The following is a 21,409-nucleotide window of genomic DNA, read 5'->3' on the forward strand; positions in this document are numbered from 1 at the left end:
GGAGATCCTGAACGCATTGCAACAAGGAAAACGAATTATTTAGAGACCGGTCTAGTCTTAAAGTGAAGAGACTGAAAATGAATAGAATATCTGTATATCATTAATTGTTATTATGAAAACAAATGTGTGGATATTGAACGTATGCATTAACTTTTGAAGGACTAATCTTTAAAAACTCTTTGCAAAAACGTTTAGGTTCAAAGACAATTATGAATTATTTCCACTTGCGGAATAAATTCTAAAAACGTGAAATATCTGCTCATCTAAATCTGAAATGAAATCAATTTTCTTGGGTTAATCTATTCTGAACGTTTAAACCTTTAAAATAGGAGTGTATTAAGCCTTTAAAATAGGAGTGTATTCACCAGAAATCGAAGGAGGGAGCTCGAATGTCGGCAAATTAACTTTTTTCAAATTTTTAAAGTTAAAAAATCTAATCACTGATGATACAGTTACAAATCTGAATCTGAAATTGAATTAATTTTAAAGAAATTTAATTTTTTTTCAATTAAAGTTAAAATTTGTTCATCTATAATTATCTGGAGTATACTCCAGATAATTAAAATAATTTGCTCCATCTGCAATTCCACTGCAGAGTATAAGTAGTTTGAACTTGGCTGCTTTAGGAGATTTAAAGAACATAGTGTATTAGCAATTTATTTTCACATGTAGCTTCAGAAAGAGTCCAGACTAAACTCAGATGATTCCTAGTGCATGCCTAAAAATTTTTTTGTAGATTATGAAGATACTTAGAAACATTATCATAGTCATATTGTTTCAATAATGTCCTTCTTTTTTAGCATCACTTTTCCAAATCAGTTTCAACTTTTGCACAAATTCTGTTTGGTTCAGTTTTGTGAGACTCGAAGGATTGTTGTATTAGAGTGGGTTTTGCACTTTGAGCCCAAATTTTTCACGAACATTTGGCTTCTTCCTCATCTACAAGCATTTCTAATTCTACAATTCCAATCGTTTTCCTACCAACTCTTTAATCGCATTTACGGAGATGAGCAAACTCTGAGAAAGTGGGAGGACTCTGTGCCTTTACGCACCGACAGTGCTCAAAAACTCTATCGCCGGAAAAAGGAGGCGGAGTGCGGACAAAACTTTTTTGCACGCTTCACGCAAAACCTCCACCTTCTTTCATGACTACCGACCGGTCATGAAGGTACTATAAAAGCTCAAGAATGCTGAGCACAAAATCATCACTCGATCCTCTTTTATTACTACTCAACTCAATATGAACACTGTCATCTCGTAAGTTTGTTTCCTATAAAATTTTCACTTTTTTACATTTTCCAACTTTTTACTTTCTTTCACAATTTATTTTTAGCCTTCTCTTCGCCGGATTGGCTCTTTCGTCGGCTCAGGTCGCAATCAACGGACCATTCTTGGGACGTTACTACGTGGCTGCCAAGCCAGTGTTGGCTCCAGGAGTTGCACCACTTGCCGCTCCAGTTCTCGCTGCTGCTCCACCAGTCTTCGCTGCCCCAGCTCCACTTATGGCTCCACCAGCACCAGTTCTCGCTTCTTCTCCAGCATTCGCTGCCCCAGCTCCAGTCTTCGCCGCTCCACCAGCACCAGTCTTTGCTGCCCCACCAGCACCACTCTTGGCTCCACCAGCACCAGTCATGGCTGCTCCAGCTCCACTTTTGGCTCCACCAGTCCCACCAGTTGCTCCAATCGTCCCAGCCTTTGCCCCAAGACCAGTCCTTGCTGCCCCAGCATTCGCTCCAGCTCTTGCCCCAGCCCCAGCTTTTGCTCCAGCTTTCGCTCCAGCATTCGCCCCAGCTCCAGCATTTGCTCCAGCCTTCGCCCCAGCTCCAGTCCTTGCTCCAAGACCAGTCCTCGCTGCTCCAGCTTTTGCTCCAGCCGTCCCAGCCTTCGCCCCAGCTCCACTTGTCCCAGCCTATGCTCCATTTGCTCGCTCCGCATTCCTCATCGGAGGAAACAAGTCCAAGAAGGTGTCCGTGTAAGAAGTGTTCATCATTATTCGATTATTGTTTGTATATACCGACCTCCTTTTAATAAACATTATTTAATTTTCTTGCTCATGTGTTGTTTGTATTCTCAAAATGTCTTTAAAATGAATCCATCAAAGCGGATTGGTGACGCACATTATAATCGGCTACCTGAATATTCCGATAATTCGTTATCTTTGCCTTACTTTGAATTTTAGTAGAATGCTCTCGTTTTTCTCCTGGTACTGCTACATTTGTAATGGAATTGCAATATTTCTCAATGGGATTCTATTGTTTTTATCTTCTCACAAAAGTATTGAAACCATCCGGGTATGATTTTTAATTTTTCAAAGAATACATTTTGATCTAACTATGGTGCTCTGAAAGGTTTTCAGAGAATTATGAGTAATATAAATGATATTTTTTTCTGAAACTTGATCAAATCGTTTTTAAAAGTTTTTAGTAAAACTTCAGCAGTTAGACAATTATTATTTACACTGAAAATTTGCAGTTTTTGAAGTTCTTGGTACAAATGAAAAAAATTAAAAATGCTAACTAAATGTAAAAAATATTCTTTTGTAAGTCAAGGTTTTTCTTTTTTTTTTAGAGCGTTATTAAATGTGAAATATGAAGTACGTGCCATTTCGATTTCGGTTCAAATATGATACGTCCATTGCACTGGCTTCTGAAAAAATACATATACATATATAACTAGTTCTATTATTTTCTGGCCATCGTTCAAAATTTCCTACTGAATATGTTTAGGAGCTTCGTTACTTTCTCTCCAACATTGCTGCTTCTGGAATTGTTTTTGGTGCATCTCTTCTTCTTCTCCAGCCTCAAACAGTAACACGTGGATCTATGACAATCCGTGTAATTCATGGGCCGGCACAGTATCTTCCAGAAAACGCTTTGGTGTCTAACTTTGTAGAACTACAATAAATATTAATCGAATTATTTCAGAAAGCAGTTGGATGTGTTTCAGTAATTTCCTATTTATATGCGATACTGTCGTTTCCACTTTTCTTTTTCTATCGATCTATGATTCTTGCAAATAGGTTTGTTTTTTTCGAATAAAAAAGAAAATAAAAAATGAAAAAGTTTAATTTCAGTAACATGTTTGGACAGTATTTTACAAAAAACACACTGCTTATTACGTTTGTGGTTATTTTTATATTATGCTGCATTGAAAGTGTATTCTTTTATTACTCGAGTATTCCATATGCGGTAAGTTCAAAAAATAATTGTTCTTTGCATCACAATGTTTTGAGGATCTACTGGATCGTGCCAATCGAACAACATCAATAGTTGAAGAATTTGAAAACTCGACACTGATATTAACTCAACATCTTCGAAATATTGATATAAATTCTCAACACACAACTTCATCTTCAAATAACGTGTCAAGTGGAGTAATCCAGACTCAAGAAGAGCTAAGTCTCGGAAAGCATCACTTATCCTTATTTGGAGACGATTACAGCCGAAATCCTCTAATAATAATATTTCATGGAACTCTTCTCGTGTGCCATGTGCTCTCATATCTTATCATTCTAATCTGTGCACATTTCATGTTGAACACACTCAAACGAAAACAAGGAACAATGTCGCAAGACACGTTTCTCGAGAATGAGCTACTCGTCCATTCTGTGTTCGCCGAAGCCTTTGTGCCGTTGTTGTTCTCAGCACCGGTTGGAGCGAATGCGGTGCTTGTAACAGTTTTTGAGAATAGTCTGTGAGTCATTTGTAATCAGAGAGCAGTAATCGGATGCTTTATTGTTTTTCAGTAAATGGCAAGAGTTTCTACCAGCGTATTGCATGTCAATGGTTCCCGTTTTATCACCACTTTGCACAATTATATTCATTGAACCATACAGAAGAGCCATTTTGTCCTTTGTAACTTTGAAAGCATTACGAGGAACAATCAATAACTCAAACACCCAAAATCAAAATAATGATTCATAACTTTGACTTATTTGTAACTATTTTGTTATAGCAATTGTACTCTTTTTTAAACAGCAGTAATTTTTCAGTAATTCTTTTCAAAAAATTTGTGATAACTTAATTGAGACCTAATTTAATTGAGAGCGATCGTAATACTCAGGAACACTTAGCATGAAGATTTTAAATTGTAATTGTAAGTCGAAATAAATGTATTGTCATTAAATCGCAGAAGAATTTGAAAGGAAAACGTCGATCGGTATATACAGAAAATCAAAAATAATTAGAGCACGATGATTCGAACTTAAGCCTTGACGGTCTTGGCCTTGTTTCCTCCGATGAGGAAAGCAGAACGAGCAAATGGAGCATAGGCTGGGATGGCAGCTGGAACTGCTGGAGCAAAAGCTGGAATTGCTGGGGCAGCAAGCACTGGTCTTGGAGCAATAATTGGAGCTGGGGCGAAAGCTGGAATAGCTGGAGCTGCGAGAACTGGTCTTGGTGCAAGAAGTGGGGCCGGAGCAAAAGCTGGAATAGCTGGAGCAGCGAGAACCGGTCTTGGAGCAAGAATTGGAGCGGGTGCGAATGCTGGGGCAGCAAGGACTGGTCTTGGGGCAAAGGCTGAAACGATTGGAGCAACTGGTGGGACTGGTGGAGCCAAAAATGGAGCTGGAGCAGCCAAGACTGGAGCTGGTGGGGCAGCAAAAACTGGCGCTGGAGCAGCGAATGCTGGAGCTGCAGCAAGAACTGGTGCTGGTGGAGCCAAAAGTGGGGCTGGTGGAGCAAGAAGAGGAGCTGGGGCAGCCAAGACTGTTGGAGCAGCTGCGAGCACTGGTGCTGCGACTGGGGCAACTCCTGGAGCCAATACTGGCTTGGCAGCCACGTAGTATCTTCCCATGAATGGCCCGTTAACGGCGACTTGTGCGGAAGAAAGGGCAAGTCCAGCGAAGAGAAGGCTAGAGAATAAGAAGATAAGGTATTGCAAAGAAACCATTTGGAATGATTACTAAATTGTGAAAATAAAATAAAAACTCACGCAAAGACCGAGGAGCTCATGATGATTATTGGATTGCTGAAACCGTTCGAGGTGTGTGCTGTCTTTTCCGATTTTTGAGGCACCTTTAAATACAACAGAGGGCGGAGAGCTCAAAACCAGTCGACGTTGTTTCTTTTTCTCATTCGGTTGCGTCAAAAAACGTTTGACGGGACGGGAGCAAGAGGAGCTCGCGGGAGCAACTTTGTGTGGATCACCACCTCTATTCACAAAAAAACTTTTTTTCATGTGGTGTGCGCGGCAATGAACGGCGGGCGCCATCTCGCGTAATGGACACAAACAAATGGCGAGAAAAAGTTGATGTTTGCGAGAGTGGCGGCACCGGGGCACGGAAGATGCGGAAGCGTTCTTTTTGATGGTGGAGATGGGCAAATAGTAATTGAGAATGTGGCATACTGATTTGAGGAATTGCACTTTGAACATTTTGTGTTCGTTTTGATAGAAAAAATAAATAAATTTTAGACAAGCCTTCGATCTATGAACTTACATACATACTAGCAACGTTTTCAAGTATGTCTATCTAGAAAAAACGCCAAGTGTTTCTTATAATGATTTCTAACAATTGAGGAACCATTAACATTACGTCAAAAATACTTAAACCTATCTTGGTGTAAACATCTTCATCGAAAATACGGAAGTATGGGCATTCGATTATTACAACACCGGAGGGCAGACAAAGAAGCTGCAAGAACGCCGCCCACTCTAATGGGCAATTCAAGGTTGATTTCACTTGACCTTTATGGGTATAAAAACAATCAAATGCGTGGAAGAAGACACATCTCAGCAATGGTTAAGACTTTGGTAACAATCGCCAGCATTGGCAGCGGAGTTGCTGTTGTTGCTTGCCTCTTCACTGTTGGATACATCTTCAATGATATCAACTCTTTCCATGATGAGGTCATTGACACTATGACTGAGTTCAAAGTGAGTCCATAAGTTCATAGCTAGATGATACAAATACTTTTTCAAATCATGAACCACCAAGTCTTCTCTCAAATTCTTTTGTAGAATAAACCTGATTAAAAATGAATTTCACAACATTTTCAAAAATTTAGTTCAACGAGCAACAAGCATGGAACTCAATGATGAAGCCAACTGATGTATTCGGAAGAATCAAGCGTGGAATCAACAAGAGAGGAGCCCAATGCAACTGTGGAGCTCAATCCAATGGATGCCCAGCTGGACCACCAGGACCACCAGGACAACCAGGAGCTCAAGGAGAGGCTGGACACGCTGGAGAGGCTGGAAAGCCAGGAGCCAACGGAGTTACCATCGGACTTACCGGAGGAAATGGACCATGTATCACTTGCCCAGCTGGAGCCCCAGGACCAGCCGGAGCTCCTGGAGCACCAGGACCACAAGGACCATCTGGAGCCCCAGGACAAGACGCTGTTGGAGAAGGACCAGGACCAGCTGGACCACAAGGACCAGCCGGAGATGCCGGAGCTCCAGGACAAGCCGGAGCACCAGGACATCCAGGAGCCCCAGGACAAGGAGGACAACGCAGCCGTGGAACTCCAGGACCAGCTGGAGCTCCAGGACCACAAGGACCAGCCGGAGGACCAGGACAACCAGGACAATCCGGAGGAGCCGGAGCACCGGGACCAGCTGGAGCTCCAGGAGCACCAGGAGGACCAGGACAGCCGGGACAAGATGGACAGCCAGGAGCCCCAGGAAACGACGGAGCTCCAGGAGGAGACGCCGCTTATTGTCCATGCCCAGCTCGCTCTCAAGTTGTCAAGCACCGCAAAGTTATGGCTCACAGACGCCACGCTAAGATTGTTGCTTAAATTTGGACCATTTTGAAGTTTAACTTTCTCTCAATAAAAATGCATTTTCCAACTTGCTTCACTAAACTGTTAAAGTTGAAAATAGGTGAATCCCATCAATTTTATTTGCTGGAAAATATTTTTTTACATGCGGCAACAGACATCATCTCTCCAAAAAAATTGCCTTCAGTTTTCAAACAATACAATAATTTAAATATTTATTTACCAGGTTCACGTCAGAAGTTTAATCATAATATGCAGTGTACATGCAACGTTTTCAAAAATACATTTCATTATTTTTAGAATGGTTATTTATATGAAACGAAAACTTTTCGTATTCTTCATCACACTTGTTGCTTTTCTTGTTTGCAATGCTGGACAAAATGGAGAATGTATTGGTGGAACTGTTGAGGATATTCCTAATGATTGCGTAATTATCATTTCAAAACCATTAATTATCGCAGAAAAATCTCATGGCAAGTATTCAAAAATTTTCTTTTCTAATATAATTGTTTATATTTCAGAAAACATCCTTCGTTCAAAACTGGCCAAAGTTGAGAAAATTAAAGCCGGTCTTGAGATTTCAAATATTCGTTTTTCAATGTTTAACTATCTACAAAACACAGTATCAATTGAAAACCCAACTGGTCCGGCCATATTTTTTAATGGAAACCAAAAATTGCAGCGAGTTTTGCTACAGAAACTGGAAAGTTTGAAAGGGAAACCGGTGAGAAATAATAATTGTAACATAATTTCAAAGCGAAACGATTTTTAGAACGAACTGTTATTTTCTAAAGACAACTTTATTCATTCGGTTTTCAAAGACGGAAACTCGTAAGCATAAGATTAAATATGAACATTAAACATTTTATTTTCAGAATGACTGACTTCATGAAACTCAGAGCTGCCGCTTACAACTCCAGTCGTCAAAAATGTGACAATAACTTCTTTGAGGTTCTAGACAGTCAAGCACCAAACGTCGTGGTTTTGGAAAGAATGGAAATTTCTATGGCAATTGGAGCTATAACTACTATAGTGATTGCAATATGGATTTGCTATTATTTCTGTGTTTCCAAAGAGAAAAAGTTGAAGAAGAAATATTGTTTAATTAAGAAACCGAAAACAAAAGCTACAACAAGCAGTAACAATGAAATCAAGAAAAACGTATTGAAGATGGATGTGACAAAGGATAAAGATCTGGAAAGTTCAAAACTTCCAACTGAATCTAAGCGCTCTTCATTACAATCTCCACAAAGTGAACTCAGTAAAGTTGAAAAAGCCCAGGCTTCTATTAATTGTTCCATTTCCAAGAAGTAAATAAATTGATTCAATTATAAAAAAATTATTTATTGAATATTGAAATCAGCTTTTGGTAACACTCTTTAGGCAGAAACCTTGGCGTGACGTCTACGGAAGACCTTGCGGTGCTTGCGAACAGCGCTGGCACGAGCTGGGCATGGACAATATGCGGCGTCTCCTCCTGGTGCTCCAGCGTTTCCTGGTGCTCCTGGGGTTCCTGGGGTTCCCGCGTTTCCTGGTCCTCCTGGTGCTCCTGGAGCTCCAGCTGGTCCTGGGGCTCCGGCTCCTCCGGATTGTCCTGGCTGTCCTGGTCCTCCGGCTGGTCCTTGTGGTCCTGGAGCTCCAGATGGTCCTGGAGTTCCACGGCTGCGTTGTCCTCCTTGTCCTGGGGCTCCTGGATGTCCTGGTGCTCCGGCTTGTCCTGGAGCTCCGGCATCTCCGGCTGGTCCCTGTGGTCCAGCTGGCCCTGGTCCTCCTCCAACAGCGTCTTGTCCTGGGGCTCCAGATGGTCCTTGTGGTCCTGGTGCTCCAGGAGCTCCGGCTGGTCCTGGGGCTCCAGCTGGGCAAGTGATACATGGTCCATTTCCTCCGGTAAGTCCGATGGTAACTCCGTTGGCTCCTGGCTTTCCAGCCTCTCCAGCGTGTCCAGCCTCTCCTTGAGCTCCTGGTTGGCCTGGTGGTCCTGGTGGTCCAGCTGGGCATCCATTGGATTGAGCTCCACAGTTGCATTGGGCTCCTCTCTTGTTGATTCCACGCTTGATTCTTCCGAATACATCAGTTGGCTTCATCATTGAGTTCCATGCTTGTTGCTCGTTGAACTAAATTTTTGAAAATGTTGTGAAATTCATTTTTAATCAGGTTTATTCTACAAAAGAATTTGAGAGAAGACTTGGTGGTTCATAAATAAAAAAAAGTATTTGTATCATCTAGCTATGAACTTATGGACTCACTTTGAACTCAGTCATAGTGTCAATGACCTCATCATGGAAAGAGTTGATATCATTGAAGATGTATCCAACAGTGAAGAGACAAGCAACAACAGCAACTCCGCTGCCAATGCTGGCGATTGTTACCAAAGTCTGTACCATTTTGAAGAGGTGACTTTTCTGATTTTAGCTACCTCTTTTATACTATTATTTCTGCATGAAAACGGAAAACTATCCGTTATTTTTTCAGTATATCTTTTCTCGTAGAATGTGAAATAGTTTGAAATCAAAAGAGACGTAGAGAAATGTCATTGCCCATTTTCAGTTCCGCTTTACTACAGGTGGTCATCAATACCAATAGTGATAGAACTATATTCAAAGATACGCAGAAAACTTTTCCTTCTCCTCCACCTATTCGACCTTCAAACCTCCAAGATTATCGGTTTGAAAGGAGTAGTAAATAAGTAGTAAGATTCCTTTTTTGTGTCTTCTTCCGCGTTTGCTAACGTAGTTTTCTATCTGAATGCACCTATTGATATCGAGAGAACGCTAGTGTAACTTTATTTAATATAACTTACAGTAAAAAGATAAGCTAGTATGTGATGTGGATATATTCTAAAATACCTACAAGACCGTATATGGATCCAGATCTTCGAAGATACATTTGGAACAATGAACTTAAGAATTTCAAAAGTTTTTGAAATGTGATGGCGGTGAATCAAATCCAAAAGTAGTACCAGGAATCTGATTACAAATTCTTCCGAATGGATTAAAAGTAGATTGATTCATAGTGGCCAACCGTGTAAAAACATGATTTGGTCAAAGCTTGGTCATTTGGTCAAAGATTTTGGTAAGAGCGTATCTTACCCTAAAACTAGGCATTAACTGCCACCTTTTCAACTAACTTGCGCTCAAAAAAACTTTATTAATAGTTAGCAAAGCCTGGACGAAACTTGAAACAGCACATCACCAAAGTCTTGCACAAGTTAAAATGTCACTGGAAAATATTTGACAAATTATTGGCAATATTTTTTGATCAAATTGGAAGACGTCGCATAAGTCCAACAAGATCAAATTGTTGTGTGTTTGAAATCCGAAACGTTGATTTCTTAAAAATGTGATAAACTGATCTTTCCACAAATTTAATTTGCTATTGAAAGAGCTTTGCTTCCAGTTGACTGAAAATTCTGGTTTGAAAGTCAATAAGCTCAAATAATTCAAGAGAAAAGAATACACAAAAAGCTATATTTATTGTGTGATTAAAAACATAGTAGTTCCGACGAGCTACTACTATCAGCTATGACATGATGATTGTCACTTCAAATGTGATCCTCGTTGGCGGCTTCAATTCTGAGCCCAATCCAAGCCATTGTAGTGTTGGCGAGAGTTGAAGCAACAAGCTGATATCATCTATAAAAACAATTGCGAAAGGTCAAACAATAAACATCTTTTTTTAATTAGAAAAGTTTCACGATGCATTCAAAAATGAAACAAACATTTTTGGACAAGTTTTTTTGAGCAAATTTTAGAAACTTTGCCAAAATGATTTGAGAATGTTTTCGGGTACAATTTCCGTTTTCATTTTGAATTGAATTTCCTAAAATTACTGATGTATTCTTGCTAGGGGAACAATTTCCTAGCTGAAATAATATTCCACCTGATTCTTTCTTATTTTAAGTTTAGTTTTTAAACTGTTAAAAATTAAAAATTTATTCGACAGATAATATCAAGCTCAAATAAATATTTAGTTCAAAGACCGGTAATATATTTTCAAATGAGACCGAGATAATTCATGTTACACGTAAAAAAGAGATCTTAGAGGGTCGCCATCCAACCGAGATACATCTCACTGAGTTTCTCCTCACTGGTCGCAAGTTCAATGAGTGATGATGCGAGTTGTGATACTTGCATTGGATGAGAGATTGGATTACTTCGATAGAGCTTTGCCGTCATGATTTGACCGCGAAGACGTCCTGATACTAGTCGCTTTGCTTCTGACATATCGAAATCTTTCTGAAAATACATTTTCTAAAAACTATTCAGATCAAAAGAATCACTAACCGGAGCTCTTTTGTTACTTGGAAAATCTGCAACAAGATTTGGCAGATCAGCAATATATTTCTCAATTTCGTATGAGTTTTCTCGGAAAACTCGAAGTGCTTGTTCACATACTGTCCTGAATTCTCCATCAAGTGCCACTTCGCCCATTCCGTTGATCATATTTTGTGTAAGACGGAATGGTACCAATTCAGGAGTTCCCAATGTTTCACCTTTGTTGAATATCATGTCAAAATCTACATGAATACATTTTCCAGTCGTATGTACCATCAAGTTTTTTGTATGTCTATCGCCGAGTCCAAAAATATATCCGATAACAGACATGACAGCAGTTGATTTTGCAAACAATTTCCGAGAGGCAAACCATTGCCCTGCTTCTGGATATTGGATACGGAACCATTTTCCCATCACAACTGGAGTATTTTTACAAGCAACTTCGCGGAAGTATTTTGTTCGTTCTTCTTTTCCCATTGGTTTCATGTGTGTATTCCAGAATTTCAACTTCTCCAACCATTCACCAGAAGTCATTCCCATTAGTTTGTCAAGAGTTTCGTAAAATGATGTCACTCCTTCCATAAATTCAATGATTCCACCTTGTTTTCCAAGTGGAATGACAGAATATGTTGTGGCTGTCATTTTTTGGATCCGTGTCTGCTCGTCCTTCATTAGTAGATCGTTGCACATCTAGAAATATATGTTTTTTTTTCGAAGTAAAATCAATTTCTAAACTACCTCCACCATTTTCGTGAAATGATAGTCTTTAGAGAGATCGTCGTCTTTTTTACAAATCAATCTGACTATTCGTCCGGTTTTCGTCGTGAGTTTAATGATTACAGGTTTGGTGTTCGAATGAAGAACCTGTAATAAAATAAAAATTTAAAACCTATAAATAGTGGTTGGAATTCGTCGATTTTTATCTAAAATCAAAACAATTTGGTCTTTCCATTTTCATTTTTAAGATATAAGTATATTTCAAAAAAAAATTTCGATTTTTGGTCATTTTTCTTTATGTTTTGTGTACTTATTTTTTTCAACAACCTAAACAAAAACTTATACAAATTTAATTTTACGGTTAATTTTCTGAACATTTTTTCCGATTTTCCCTTTAAAAATTACCTTGACTTTGTCGCTGAAATCATGAATAAGGTATCGATCGGGCAAATGACAAGATTCCTCGAACCCATCATCCCTAATTTCGGTGTCGTGAACAGATTCATCAATAACCGAACGGACAGGTACCATAATTCCACTGAGAATCTTACAATCACAGTCTACTCTTCGATTCATCACCAACTCTTTCGGATCATATTTCTTATCTCTGAACATAGTCTTGAGACCATCAACCTTCTCCGACAATTTACAGTCATCTGATTCAACTTTTCCAGAGACCGTATTAAATACTCCAGACGCATAATCATATTGATCGATTAACGTTACATAACATGGAGCTTTTCGTTTAACTTCTGTTAACACTTCCATATATTTCTCTTTGACAGATGCAATGTTTTGACGAAGCAAGTATGCTGATTGCCACATACATTGATGTGGCATTCGAAGAATCAACTGTTTCATGATTTGTTTGATGGTTCGTGTCACTTCTTCGTCTTGATGATCAATGTGACGAGCGAGAACTGCGTATGCTGGATAGAATGCACGCCATCCAATATGTTCCAGGGCTGTTTGAATTTCTCGATTCATGGACTTGATGTTTTGTCGTAGGTCCGAAATTTGTCCTTCTGGCAGTTTTGGAACAGAGGATATATGAGTGCTCTGAAAATTGGTGTATCACATTTTAAAATTTAGTTTTTTTTTACTAATGAAAATAAAAAAGTGTGGAAAATATAACAAATAATTATAAAATTTGAGAATTAATTGGTCTTCTAGGTGTAAAATTATTTTAATTTTTTCATTCACTAACTTATCATATTTTTCTATTTAGAAAATCTTACAATTTTTCGAGTATTGCTTAACCAAAGTGATGTCATTCTTTCAACTGCACGGGCTTGTAAAACTTGATTCTTCTCGTACTTTGCAACTTCTTTATAAGCTTTCAGTAGCGGAAGTACATGTTTGCTTCTTTCCTTATAATTTGAAAGATAATCCAACAACCACGCAGCTTCATACATAACTCCAGAATGAGCAAAACACTGAAGAAGTTGAGTTGTCTCGTGATAAACTTTATCAAAACCAATTGTATTTCCCGCTTTGATCATATGCGAAATTCGAAGCATTTGGACTGATGAGAATAGATTCTTCGTCTCTTCTTGATAGTGTTCGATTTTCAATTTGGCAGATTTCTGGACATCTAGATTTACAGATTGTTGGGTATCTGTGTAAATTGTATGAAGATCTCCAAAGTTCTTTGAAATAATGCTGTCGAGCAAACTCATTCCGTTCAGCTCGTCCGATGTCTGTAGTTGAAGTTTGGCCTCTTCCAATACAATTTTGTTTTCAAAGGGTAAAACTTTTTTAGCATTAATCAGTGACAATTGAGCTCGTTCGAAACATCCAGTGAGACGAGCAATTCTAGCACTTTGAAGATGAACTTCTACTATTCTTGAACGAATATTTTCTTTATCTCTTCCTGTCATCGATTGCATTCGAATGTCTAGCATTGATCGTCGGACACGTAGAATTGGTTCCAAAATGCTAATTTTCTGTTCACTATCATCAGTCCTCTTTTGAATATTCTTCCAAAAATCCGAATTAAAAGCAGAAAGCTCATCGTTGCTGACATTCTTTAATTCGACAATTTCATTCAATTTCTGAAGTTCAACCAAAAATGGTGTTGCTATTTCGTAGCTACATGATCCTCCAATAGCACATTCAGACAGCCGTTCAATAACTTTTGATTTGGCGTTTTCAATAGCATTATTCACAATTTCATCTCGTTCATCATTTCTAATCATTTTCAGAATTGTCGACTCTGTTGCCCAATATTCAATGTTTCTGGAGAATATGTGAGGTGATGGTCCAATCTGAAATGTGGGAATGAAAAAATAAATTATTTATAAGATTGAACATACATCATTATCAATATTTACCCACTGGGATAAAGTTTTCAAAGAGTTCAAGTAATCCTCCTGTTCGTTTCTCTCAATTTGAGAATATTCCAGACAATTCAGCTCGTCGATAAGCTTCTGGATAGCTTCTGTTGACTGTAATAACACTATTAATTTGAAAATAAATATTCCTTTAAACTTACATTAAACGGTTTTCCTTTTCCAGTCATTCTAGCAAAACAGGCTGCTGAATTAAAATCTCCAAATGCTTCCCGCATGGAAATCTTTCCGTAAACATGATCAATCTGTATTCTACTCAATCGAGCATATGCTCCTCTTACACCATTCAACTCATGAATTCTTCCATACAAATTCATTAAAGTGAAATAATACGCAGCTTCAGTTTCACTCTCAATTTCAGTCGACGTTTTCCGTTTCTGTTCCATAAACATTTCCAGCCATAGAATACATCGTTTCTCCATTCCAAATGTTTCAGCTACTTTGACAATTAACGGTTGACCATGTCCATTTTCATCTTTGAAAGTCCAACTCATCATAGATTTCCAGAATGAAATCACCTTTTCCCAAATCTTTTTCTTTTTTCGAAGCTCTTCTGAACTACTGTAAGAGTAGATAAAATCGAAGACATAGAAAACAAATGAAGCTGGTCCTCTGTCTGAATTGGTCAGTCTTCGATGATTTGTATTTGTCAAAGCTTCTTCGAAAGTTGATAGAATCTGGAAAAAAAACAACATTTTCGGAAATTCTAGCAAATGGCCTATTGCGCCATGTTGTTCTCAGATTTTTAAGATTGAAAATTAGTGTTAACGTATATCACGGTCTCCTCGGGTGGAAACGAAGGGGGAGGGAGATTGCTTGCGCGTTTCACCGATGCGCCTTTCGCGTGCTGGCGCACTTCTGAATATTGAATTATTTTTGCGGAAAAAATGCATTTCTTTTATGAATTTTTCTTGAGAAAACAAAGGAAAGAAGATGAAATGAATTTTTGAAATAGTTTTCTCAGTTAAAAAGAGAATACCTTGCTGCAAAAGGTTAAATTTATTGAAAAATTGAGAAAATAAGAAGTTTATCTTTGTTTTCACTACATAAAGTGGGGAAATCTCAAAAAATTTGAAGACAATTAAGAAATATAATTAAATATATAGCCTGAAAGTCAAATAAGAAATGAAGGTTTGGTCACAAACAATATTATCTTTGAATTGAAGTTTTGAGAAATGATCATGTGCCAGAATCACCAAATCTGTGACATTCAGCCCAATTTCTTTAATCTTCTGTGGTTTTATCATGGAAGTGTGGCTTTTTCCGTGATCTTGCCAGTTTTTAACAAGTTGAAATTGGAAAATCGTGAAGTGGGAATCTAGCAGTGAAGCTTCCAAAAATTTCAAGCCTTACTGAAAGGAAAGTATTGGAAGCTAAAAACGAAAGCTTAAGAAGATACCGTTTTTATAAATTTGAGTTTTGAAAGGCCGTAATAGGTTTTAAATACAGTTTCCTCAAGAATTCAAACTTGTAACGATTAAGTTGAGGCACAGAATAAGATGGTAATACTAAGTTATGTTGAATAGAGCCAAGAAAGACTGTAAATATTGCTTTCAACCTGATTTTTTGTAAGTAATGTAATGTTGAAACATTATTCTTCATAGTTCAGCACTTTGTATGATTTGAGCCCAAATGTACAATAGTATGTGGCAAGAAATAAAATATTGTGCCAACAAAATTGGAGCCGAAAAACCCATTATAAAATGTTTTATACGTGTATTGCTTCAATAAAATACCAAATATTAACTAGATTCACTGTCTCGACTCGTTTAATTCAGATTAATAACTTTTAGCTCCTCTTTTTAACGAACAATTATAACTGGATTTCACACAAAGAGTTCGATCTGAGTTCTTTCAACAGGTACATAGACGAATTATATTTTAAAATGACGACAAAAGTTTGCTCTATAAACGTTACTATTGCAGGTTATGAGAAAAACTTAAATAAAAATTTAATTTCAAAAAATCCGAAATTTCAGTTGATATTTTCAAACAGTTCGTTATGCATTTCCACCGAACGGTTTCCGATAATTTTTGTTTCTCCACTTTCGTTTCAGTCTACTTTATAATTGTTACTATTTTTGAAATAGAAAAGTCGGCGAAAAACTAATAAAAAACGAGGGAAATCACTTATCAATGGTGAAATCTCGATGGACGCAATGAAGGTGCAGCAAGCGCGCCCTATCGCAATTTCCACCCGAGGAGACCGTGCGCGTATAAGTATTTATTTGATTCATCTGGAAATACCATTTCTTTTAACTAAAAAATTGGTCAAAACTGGCCTTTAATGTTAAAATATACATATAAATCCACTTGATTTGCCAGAAAAAAATATTTTTCGACTAAAACATTGGAGAAAACTCTCAAAAAATGGTCGGAAAGTTGCCGATTTCCACAGCAATTGACAACTTTGTAAAATATATTTTTTTTAAATAACCGCCCACACCTGTTATAAACCACCTACCCATTGGGTAACTGAATCCCTTTCCATATGTATAACAGTCAGAATAAATCGCATTGCAAGTTTTGAGAGGAATCGTGTATCGTCAACATGAGCAATCGAAGCCAAACTGGAAAGTGGAGCATCTTCGGACATCTCAGCACATTTTAGAATAATCACAGTTAACCATCGAGAAAACGACTCTCGTCTAGATCCTCCAAGACTCAATTCATCAATCGTTTTTTGCTCAATCATCGATGGTTCGGGTTTCTGAGAGCAAATCATCTTGGCATACATGTTCTTGATTCCATCCAACGTTGACTTCATCCTAAATTATTTTTATTATTTTGCTCTAAAGTCTAGATTTAGAACTCACTCTGGTGATGCTTCGTTTGGGTTGAAAAATTTGTATATTTCACACATGGTACGATCAACATACTCGATTTTCGACGTTCCAGTCATCACTTCCACAATTCCAGCACAGTCTTCTAATACTGCTTGAGTCAACTGTCTTGGCTCACAGAAAAACTTGAAACGTGTATCCCATCGAATGAAATTATGATCGGGAAGATCAGAGCAGATAATGGGAAGTTTTTGAAGAATTTTAATTATTTTGTTCTGTTCTCTCTTCGAATGACACTGTGGTAGAATTCTAGACAATGAGCCAATCTTGAAAAAAAAATTAACTATATGACCTATAAAGGAAGAGATACCAGTTTAGGCAATTCTTCTTTGTATACGGTTTTTCTTTCGATTTTACTCGCAAGATTGTCGGCAAACTGAACAGATGGATATTGTGGAAACATTCGAATGAATTCAAGAACATCTTCGATCTGTCTCGACTTTGATATTTCAAATTTCAAATCAATTCTTTTTTCGACTTCCAGAGGAATCAACCAGAACACACGTTTGATCATTGCATCACTGAAAAAAAAAGAAATCATGAAAAGGTGATGGTATATTGAACACTTACGTTGAAATTTTATCGATAACCATATCATAGCTCAATCGGTTCCAAACTTTTTCTATTAGTATGTCATTATTTTCAATTCTTGAGATATCTGTGAGGATTCTCCAAATATTCGAACGAAGAATGGAATAGTTGATTTGTTCAATAAACGAGATCCATGATGATTGTGTCGAGTCGAGATTCAGAGGAATTTGTCTCAGAGTCATCAAAATTATGTACCAATTTGTATCAAAGAAATCTTGTTTCATGTTTTGTAACAAAATTCGAAAGCTCTCAGCAGTTGCCTCTCGCGTCAAGAAGTATTGATCGTTTGTGAAATATGTCCGAAAAATGAATAAAAATTCAATTCCTTCGTTACGAGTTTCAATCGCAGTCGATATCATAAATTTCTCTCCTTTCTTTATATTTTCGTACGTTGCACGAAGTTGTTCCACGATCATTGATGGGTTTCTCGGATTTAGAAATTCTCGAGCTGACACAAGTAGTAAATGCATAAAAACTTGTTTTCTGTACGAGCTTATCACGGTTCGTATATCTTCATCTTTAAAATCACAGTGATCCGAACAAAATTTCCAAAACGACGTTGTATTCCTATTATTTTCGAAAGCAAGAAATTGAACAAGTTGTGCAAATGTCTCTGTGATCAGTGATTTTCTTTGAATCATAACAATTCGAATATCACTTGGATTTGGCGAGATTGAAGACATTGAAACACTTGCGGCACTCATTTCTTGGCAGATAAAGTCGATAACAGAAAGTGTAAGCTTCGAGTTTATTCCGCGAGCACTGGAAAGCAACGACCAGTAGAGAAGACTTGGACGAATCATGTTGAATGTGATCTTCTGATTCGGAAAATTGAAATCACTTAGCACGTGAGATAGATAACATCTTGTGATTTCTCGAATTCTGTGTTCATCGTAACTTGGTTTTTGAGCTCCAGCTGAAGAAGCATCAAAGAAGAGTCGGTTTAAAAAGCATCGAGTGAAGATTGTAGAATATCGTTTGAACATAATTTGAAGTGCTTCCTCACATGTGCCTACTGGTGCTTTTATCAAACACTGAGAGAATTGTGTTTTCCAGGTATATGAGACATTCCAATCGATTTCACAATTTTTGAGCACGGAATGAGCAAACGAAGAAGCAAAGAGCGTAGCTTTGACTGTACTTGACAATCTTGCGGATAACACATTGCTTAAAAAGCCATGAACTTTCAAAGCAGCGTCATCTCCAAGCAGAGCAAATGAACGGCCGATGAGCGGGATATACATCTGTAGTTTCTTCTCGACGGTGGCTTCACTTCTACAGCATACCAGTTCCCAGACACGACTGAAATTATTACAGATGGATTATTTGTATTTGTGTAAACTTACAAGTATGCATTGGCATTTTCTGAAAATCCAATGTCAAGTGCTTTAATAATTGATGTGAACGAGGAAGCAATTCCTTTCGAATCGACGTGTAATAGCATTACACGGGAAGTTTGCAGGAACTCTCGAATTAGTTCTTGAGAAAACGTATTTCTTCTCGCAACAATTCCTTTGATCAAACCAGAAAGCGATTCATAATCGATTTTGACATTTTCCTTTGAATCCGGATCAACAAAACATTCTTCTCCGCACTTTTTGCAAGAATTTCTTCCATTTGCAGCCAGGCAGAATAATTTTTGCAAAGTCTTGAAATACTTCAATATTGTTAATTCACTATAGAATTCTTGTTTTTCGCATAACTTCGCGATGAGAATAGTGATAAAGTCATTAATCAACTGAAGATTATCTGTCAAAAACAGAATAAGCGGTTCGAAGCTATTTGCAATCCGGTCGGTTTGAGATTTCGAAAACACTGCAAGCGACATTTCAGCTACCAGATTGATATACTTTCCCGTCTTCTTTTCAAGTTGAAGAGCACAGTTTACAGCTCGCAATTTTGTAGATTCCGATGTGCTCCTCTCGAGAACTGTAGTGAATCGTTCCAAGTTAATTAATTCTGACGGCTCCGATTTTGGTAAACCAATGAATCTGAAGTTGTCCCATTTTGAGCCAACTCGATCACGAAAATCCTGGAAACAAGGAATCAATAAAAATGGAATAATTTGTTTCACTCCTTCATCGTTATTGTTGGCAAATGGACAAGACGCAGTCACAATGACAAGAGAGTTTAAAGTAGCTCTCGATGACTCGCCATTCAATAATGTGATCCACAATTTGTCTATAGACGGGACGAATTTCTTGCAGAATTGCTGGCAATGAGGATTCTGTACACTGAGTAGAGATCTAAGAATTCGTGGCCAAAGCGGATTGTTGAGGGAATGATGAGCCTCAATCTCTGTGGCAAAACATTGAAAAATGTCTAGTTTCTGAATTCGAGCAAGTTTCAGCAGAGACGCCAATATGTCCAGGTAATCAGCAAGGCAATCAGTGTGTGTACTTTGAATAGAGTGTTTGATTCGCCGCTGTAACAATTCCGAGATTTAATTGTTTAATATTCTAATTAACTCACCATGCAAATCTCACTTGCTGTCATACATAGCCTCGCAGGAAACTCATGTATATCATGGTTTGTCGATAAATCTAACAACAACAAGGAAAAGTTTTCTAGTAGTCCAAACTTGTCATTTGCATCATCGATTAACTCTAAATAAATTATGAGCCATTGAACTGGTTTTTGTCGAAGTTCTTTATGCATAATCAAAACTTTGCCATGATCCTGTAGAAAGTGTTGTATCTCCTGAAATTGATAAATTATACATTCGAAGTATAAAAATGAAATTACATTCAATAGCTTTGGAAACGTCATGTGATTGGTCGACTTCTTCGCAGTTAATGAGTTAAATGTGGCAAACAGTTCATCAATGAACAGGGCCTGATCAAGAATAGAATTGTGCAGTTTTTTATATTTTAAGATTGTCAATCCAGCACGCAAGCAATTTTCGGTCATCGAGCAATCATTTTTCAGTTTGTCTTCCAACTGTGATCGGCAGTGAGGCCAAAACAGAACCAATTCATCGAAATGAACGCATTCTCCTGCGTTTTCTCCGAATAAAGTTGAAATGATATTCCACTTCAAATGATATCTAAAAAATCCTGAGGCACCTAATGAAATAGCTGAAGCAATTTCAGGAGTGATTAATTGTGGCAGAGAAGACGAAGGTTCGACGTCACAATATTTAACAACTTCCAGTAATCCTTGCAGGAAATAAATAGTTTCTCTCGGGTCTTGTTTCGTCACAGAGATCATCAGTACTGATAGAATTCGCTGAAATAAATAAAAAACATTGAATTATTGAATATAATTCTTGCTAACGTCAAAACATTTTGCCAATTCTTCATCCTCAAAGGCACACATCGACGCAATCACTGATTGAAATAATCTTATTTTTTCCTCTGGAACGAATATATTAATACAAATACTAAATTGTATTTTCTACCTGAAGAAAGTTCCTGCTTCTCTGTTATTAAATGTAATGTAAATGTTATACTCTGAAGGATCATTCTGAAAAAACATAAATATAATCATCATCTTCTACATTTTCCAACTCACATCTTTTCCATGAACTCATTTTCGTCTAACTGCTCGATTCGGGAAACGAAAGATTTCGATAACAATTTAGTTATGTCATCTAACAAGAATTTCATTTTTTGTCTGAAAATGTAAAATAAAAAAGTTAAGATAAGATTTAATAATTATACCTGTTGAATTCTTTCTGCGTCACATATTTTTTCGCCGTACATAGCAGAGCTGAAACATCCTTATCGATATTCATTCCCAAATATCTGAAAGCCTGCGCACGTTATTTCAGTGGTTCGATGGATATTTAACAATATTTAAAATATATTGCTAACGTTTTTGTGATAATATTATGAAGAATTCACTAATACTTACTAAAAATAAGGAAACGAACAAAGTTTAAAAATAAATTCCTTCCGCAAAAAAAATTA

General features: G+C 37.6%; 7 protein-coding genes, 3 non-coding genes and 1 pseudogene across 12 annotated transcripts; 7 read left to right on the forward strand and 4 right to left on the reverse strand.

The window, feature by feature from the left end:
- Positions 1 to 1,201: 1,201 nt before the first annotated feature.
- Positions 1,202 to 2,049, forward strand: idpc-4 (Intrinsically Disordered Protein, class C). The gene is made up of 2 exons (NM_001129533.2): positions 1,202 to 1,257; positions 1,334 to 2,049. The coding sequence occupies exons 1-2, from the start codon at positions 1,241 to 1,243 to the stop codon at positions 1,974 to 1,976; spliced, it is 660 nt and encodes a 219-aa protein (NP_001123005.1). The 5' UTR covers positions 1,202 to 1,240; the 3' UTR covers positions 1,977 to 2,049.
- Positions 2,050 to 2,175: 126 nt separating this feature from the next.
- On the forward strand, positions 2,176 to 4,125 carry T06E4.7 (G protein-coupled receptor). Its single transcript, NM_073082.3, has 6 exons — positions 2,176 to 2,291; positions 2,727 to 2,876; positions 2,925 to 3,019; positions 3,074 to 3,188; positions 3,233 to 3,693; positions 3,746 to 4,125. The coding sequence occupies exons 1-6, from the start codon at positions 2,184 to 2,186 to the stop codon at positions 3,921 to 3,923; spliced, it is 1,107 nt and encodes a 368-aa protein (NP_505483.2). The 5' UTR covers positions 2,176 to 2,183; the 3' UTR covers positions 3,924 to 4,125.
- Positions 3,816 to 4,994, reverse strand: idpc-3 (Intrinsically Disordered Protein, class C). Its single transcript, NM_001028937.4, has 2 exons — positions 4,933 to 4,994; positions 3,816 to 4,852 (listed from the first exon to the last, which is right to left on the reverse strand). The coding sequence occupies exons 1-2, from the start codon at positions 4,950 to 4,952 to the stop codon at positions 4,204 to 4,206; spliced, it is 669 nt and encodes a 222-aa protein (NP_001024108.2). The 5' UTR covers positions 4,953 to 4,994; the 3' UTR covers positions 3,816 to 4,203.
- T06E4.18 lies at positions 4,994 to 5,134 on the forward strand. Its single transcript, NR_069206.1, has one exon. It is a non-coding gene; the product is annotated as an Unclassified non-coding RNA T06E4.18 (non-coding RNA).
- Positions 5,135 to 5,722: 588 nt separating this feature from the next.
- col-146 (Nematode cuticle collagen N-terminal domain-containing protein) lies at positions 5,723 to 6,792 on the forward strand. The gene is made up of 2 exons (NM_073083.8): positions 5,723 to 5,874; positions 6,006 to 6,792. Exons 1-2 carry the CDS (start codon positions 5,737 to 5,739, stop codon positions 6,738 to 6,740), a joined length of 873 nt encoding a protein of 290 aa, NP_505484.1. The 5' UTR covers positions 5,723 to 5,736; the 3' UTR covers positions 6,741 to 6,792.
- Positions 6,793 to 6,839: 47 nt separating this feature from the next.
- 21ur-13884 lies at positions 6,840 to 6,860 on the forward strand. Its single transcript, NR_069207.1, has one exon.
- Positions 6,861 to 7,023: 163 nt separating this feature from the next.
- T06E4.5 (Recep_L_domain domain-containing protein) lies at positions 7,024 to 8,036 on the forward strand (the record flags this gene model as incomplete). The annotated part of the gene is made up of 4 exons (NM_073084.2): positions 7,024 to 7,195; positions 7,244 to 7,446; positions 7,495 to 7,553; positions 7,598 to 8,036. 4 exons carry the CDS (start codon positions 7,024 to 7,026, stop codon positions 8,034 to 8,036), a joined length of 873 nt encoding a protein of 290 aa, NP_505485.2.
- Positions 7,809 to 9,118, reverse strand: col-147 (Nematode cuticle collagen N-terminal domain-containing protein). The gene is made up of 2 exons (NM_073085.7): positions 8,969 to 9,118; positions 7,809 to 8,836 (listed from the first exon to the last, which is right to left on the reverse strand). Exons 1-2 carry the CDS (start codon positions 9,104 to 9,106, stop codon positions 8,102 to 8,104), a joined length of 873 nt encoding a protein of 290 aa, NP_505486.1. The 5' UTR covers positions 9,107 to 9,118; the 3' UTR covers positions 7,809 to 8,101.
- Positions 9,119 to 9,153: 35 nt separating this feature from the next.
- Positions 9,154 to 9,288, forward strand: T06E4.17. Its single transcript, NR_069208.1, has one exon. It is a non-coding gene; the product is annotated as an Unclassified non-coding RNA T06E4.17 (non-coding RNA).
- Positions 9,289 to 10,263: 975 nt separating this feature from the next.
- On the reverse strand, positions 10,264 to 10,344 carry nspa-11 (annotated as a pseudogene). The gene has a single exon. A coding segment is annotated over exon 1 (81 nt).
- Positions 10,345 to 10,640: 296 nt separating this feature from the next.
- On the reverse strand, positions 10,641 to 21,254 carry atl-1 (the record flags this gene model as incomplete). Of its 2 annotated transcripts, NM_073086.6 has the most annotated exons (18): positions 10,641 to 10,957; positions 11,006 to 11,686; positions 11,735 to 11,860; positions 12,119 to 12,772; positions 12,952 to 13,980; positions 14,029 to 14,160; positions 14,208 to 14,741; positions 16,529 to 16,832; positions 16,881 to 17,173; positions 17,218 to 17,428; positions 17,478 to 18,800; positions 18,845 to 19,923; positions 19,971 to 20,198; positions 20,244 to 20,726; positions 20,775 to 20,854; positions 20,899 to 20,963; positions 21,012 to 21,113; positions 21,161 to 21,254. In NM_073086.6, the coding sequence occupies 18 exons, from the start codon at positions 21,232 to 21,234 to the stop codon at positions 10,760 to 10,762; spliced, it is 7,596 nt and encodes a 2,531-aa protein (NP_505487.3). The 2 variants fall into 2 exon arrangements, with proteins under 2 accessions (NP_505487.3, NP_001427155.1); NM_001440222.1 differs by lacking the exons at positions 16,529 to 16,832; positions 16,881 to 17,173; positions 17,218 to 17,428; ... (6 more) ...; positions 21,012 to 21,113; positions 21,161 to 21,254 and having other exon boundaries at positions 10,760 to 10,957; positions 14,208 to 14,561.
- Between the last annotated feature and the right edge of the window lie 155 nt (positions 21,255 to 21,409).

Source organism: Caenorhabditis elegans, chromosome V (genome assembly GCF_000002985.6).
Source record: "Caenorhabditis elegans chromosome V".
Taxonomy (NCBI): Eukaryota; Metazoa; Nematoda; class Chromadorea; order Rhabditida; family Rhabditidae; genus Caenorhabditis; species Caenorhabditis elegans.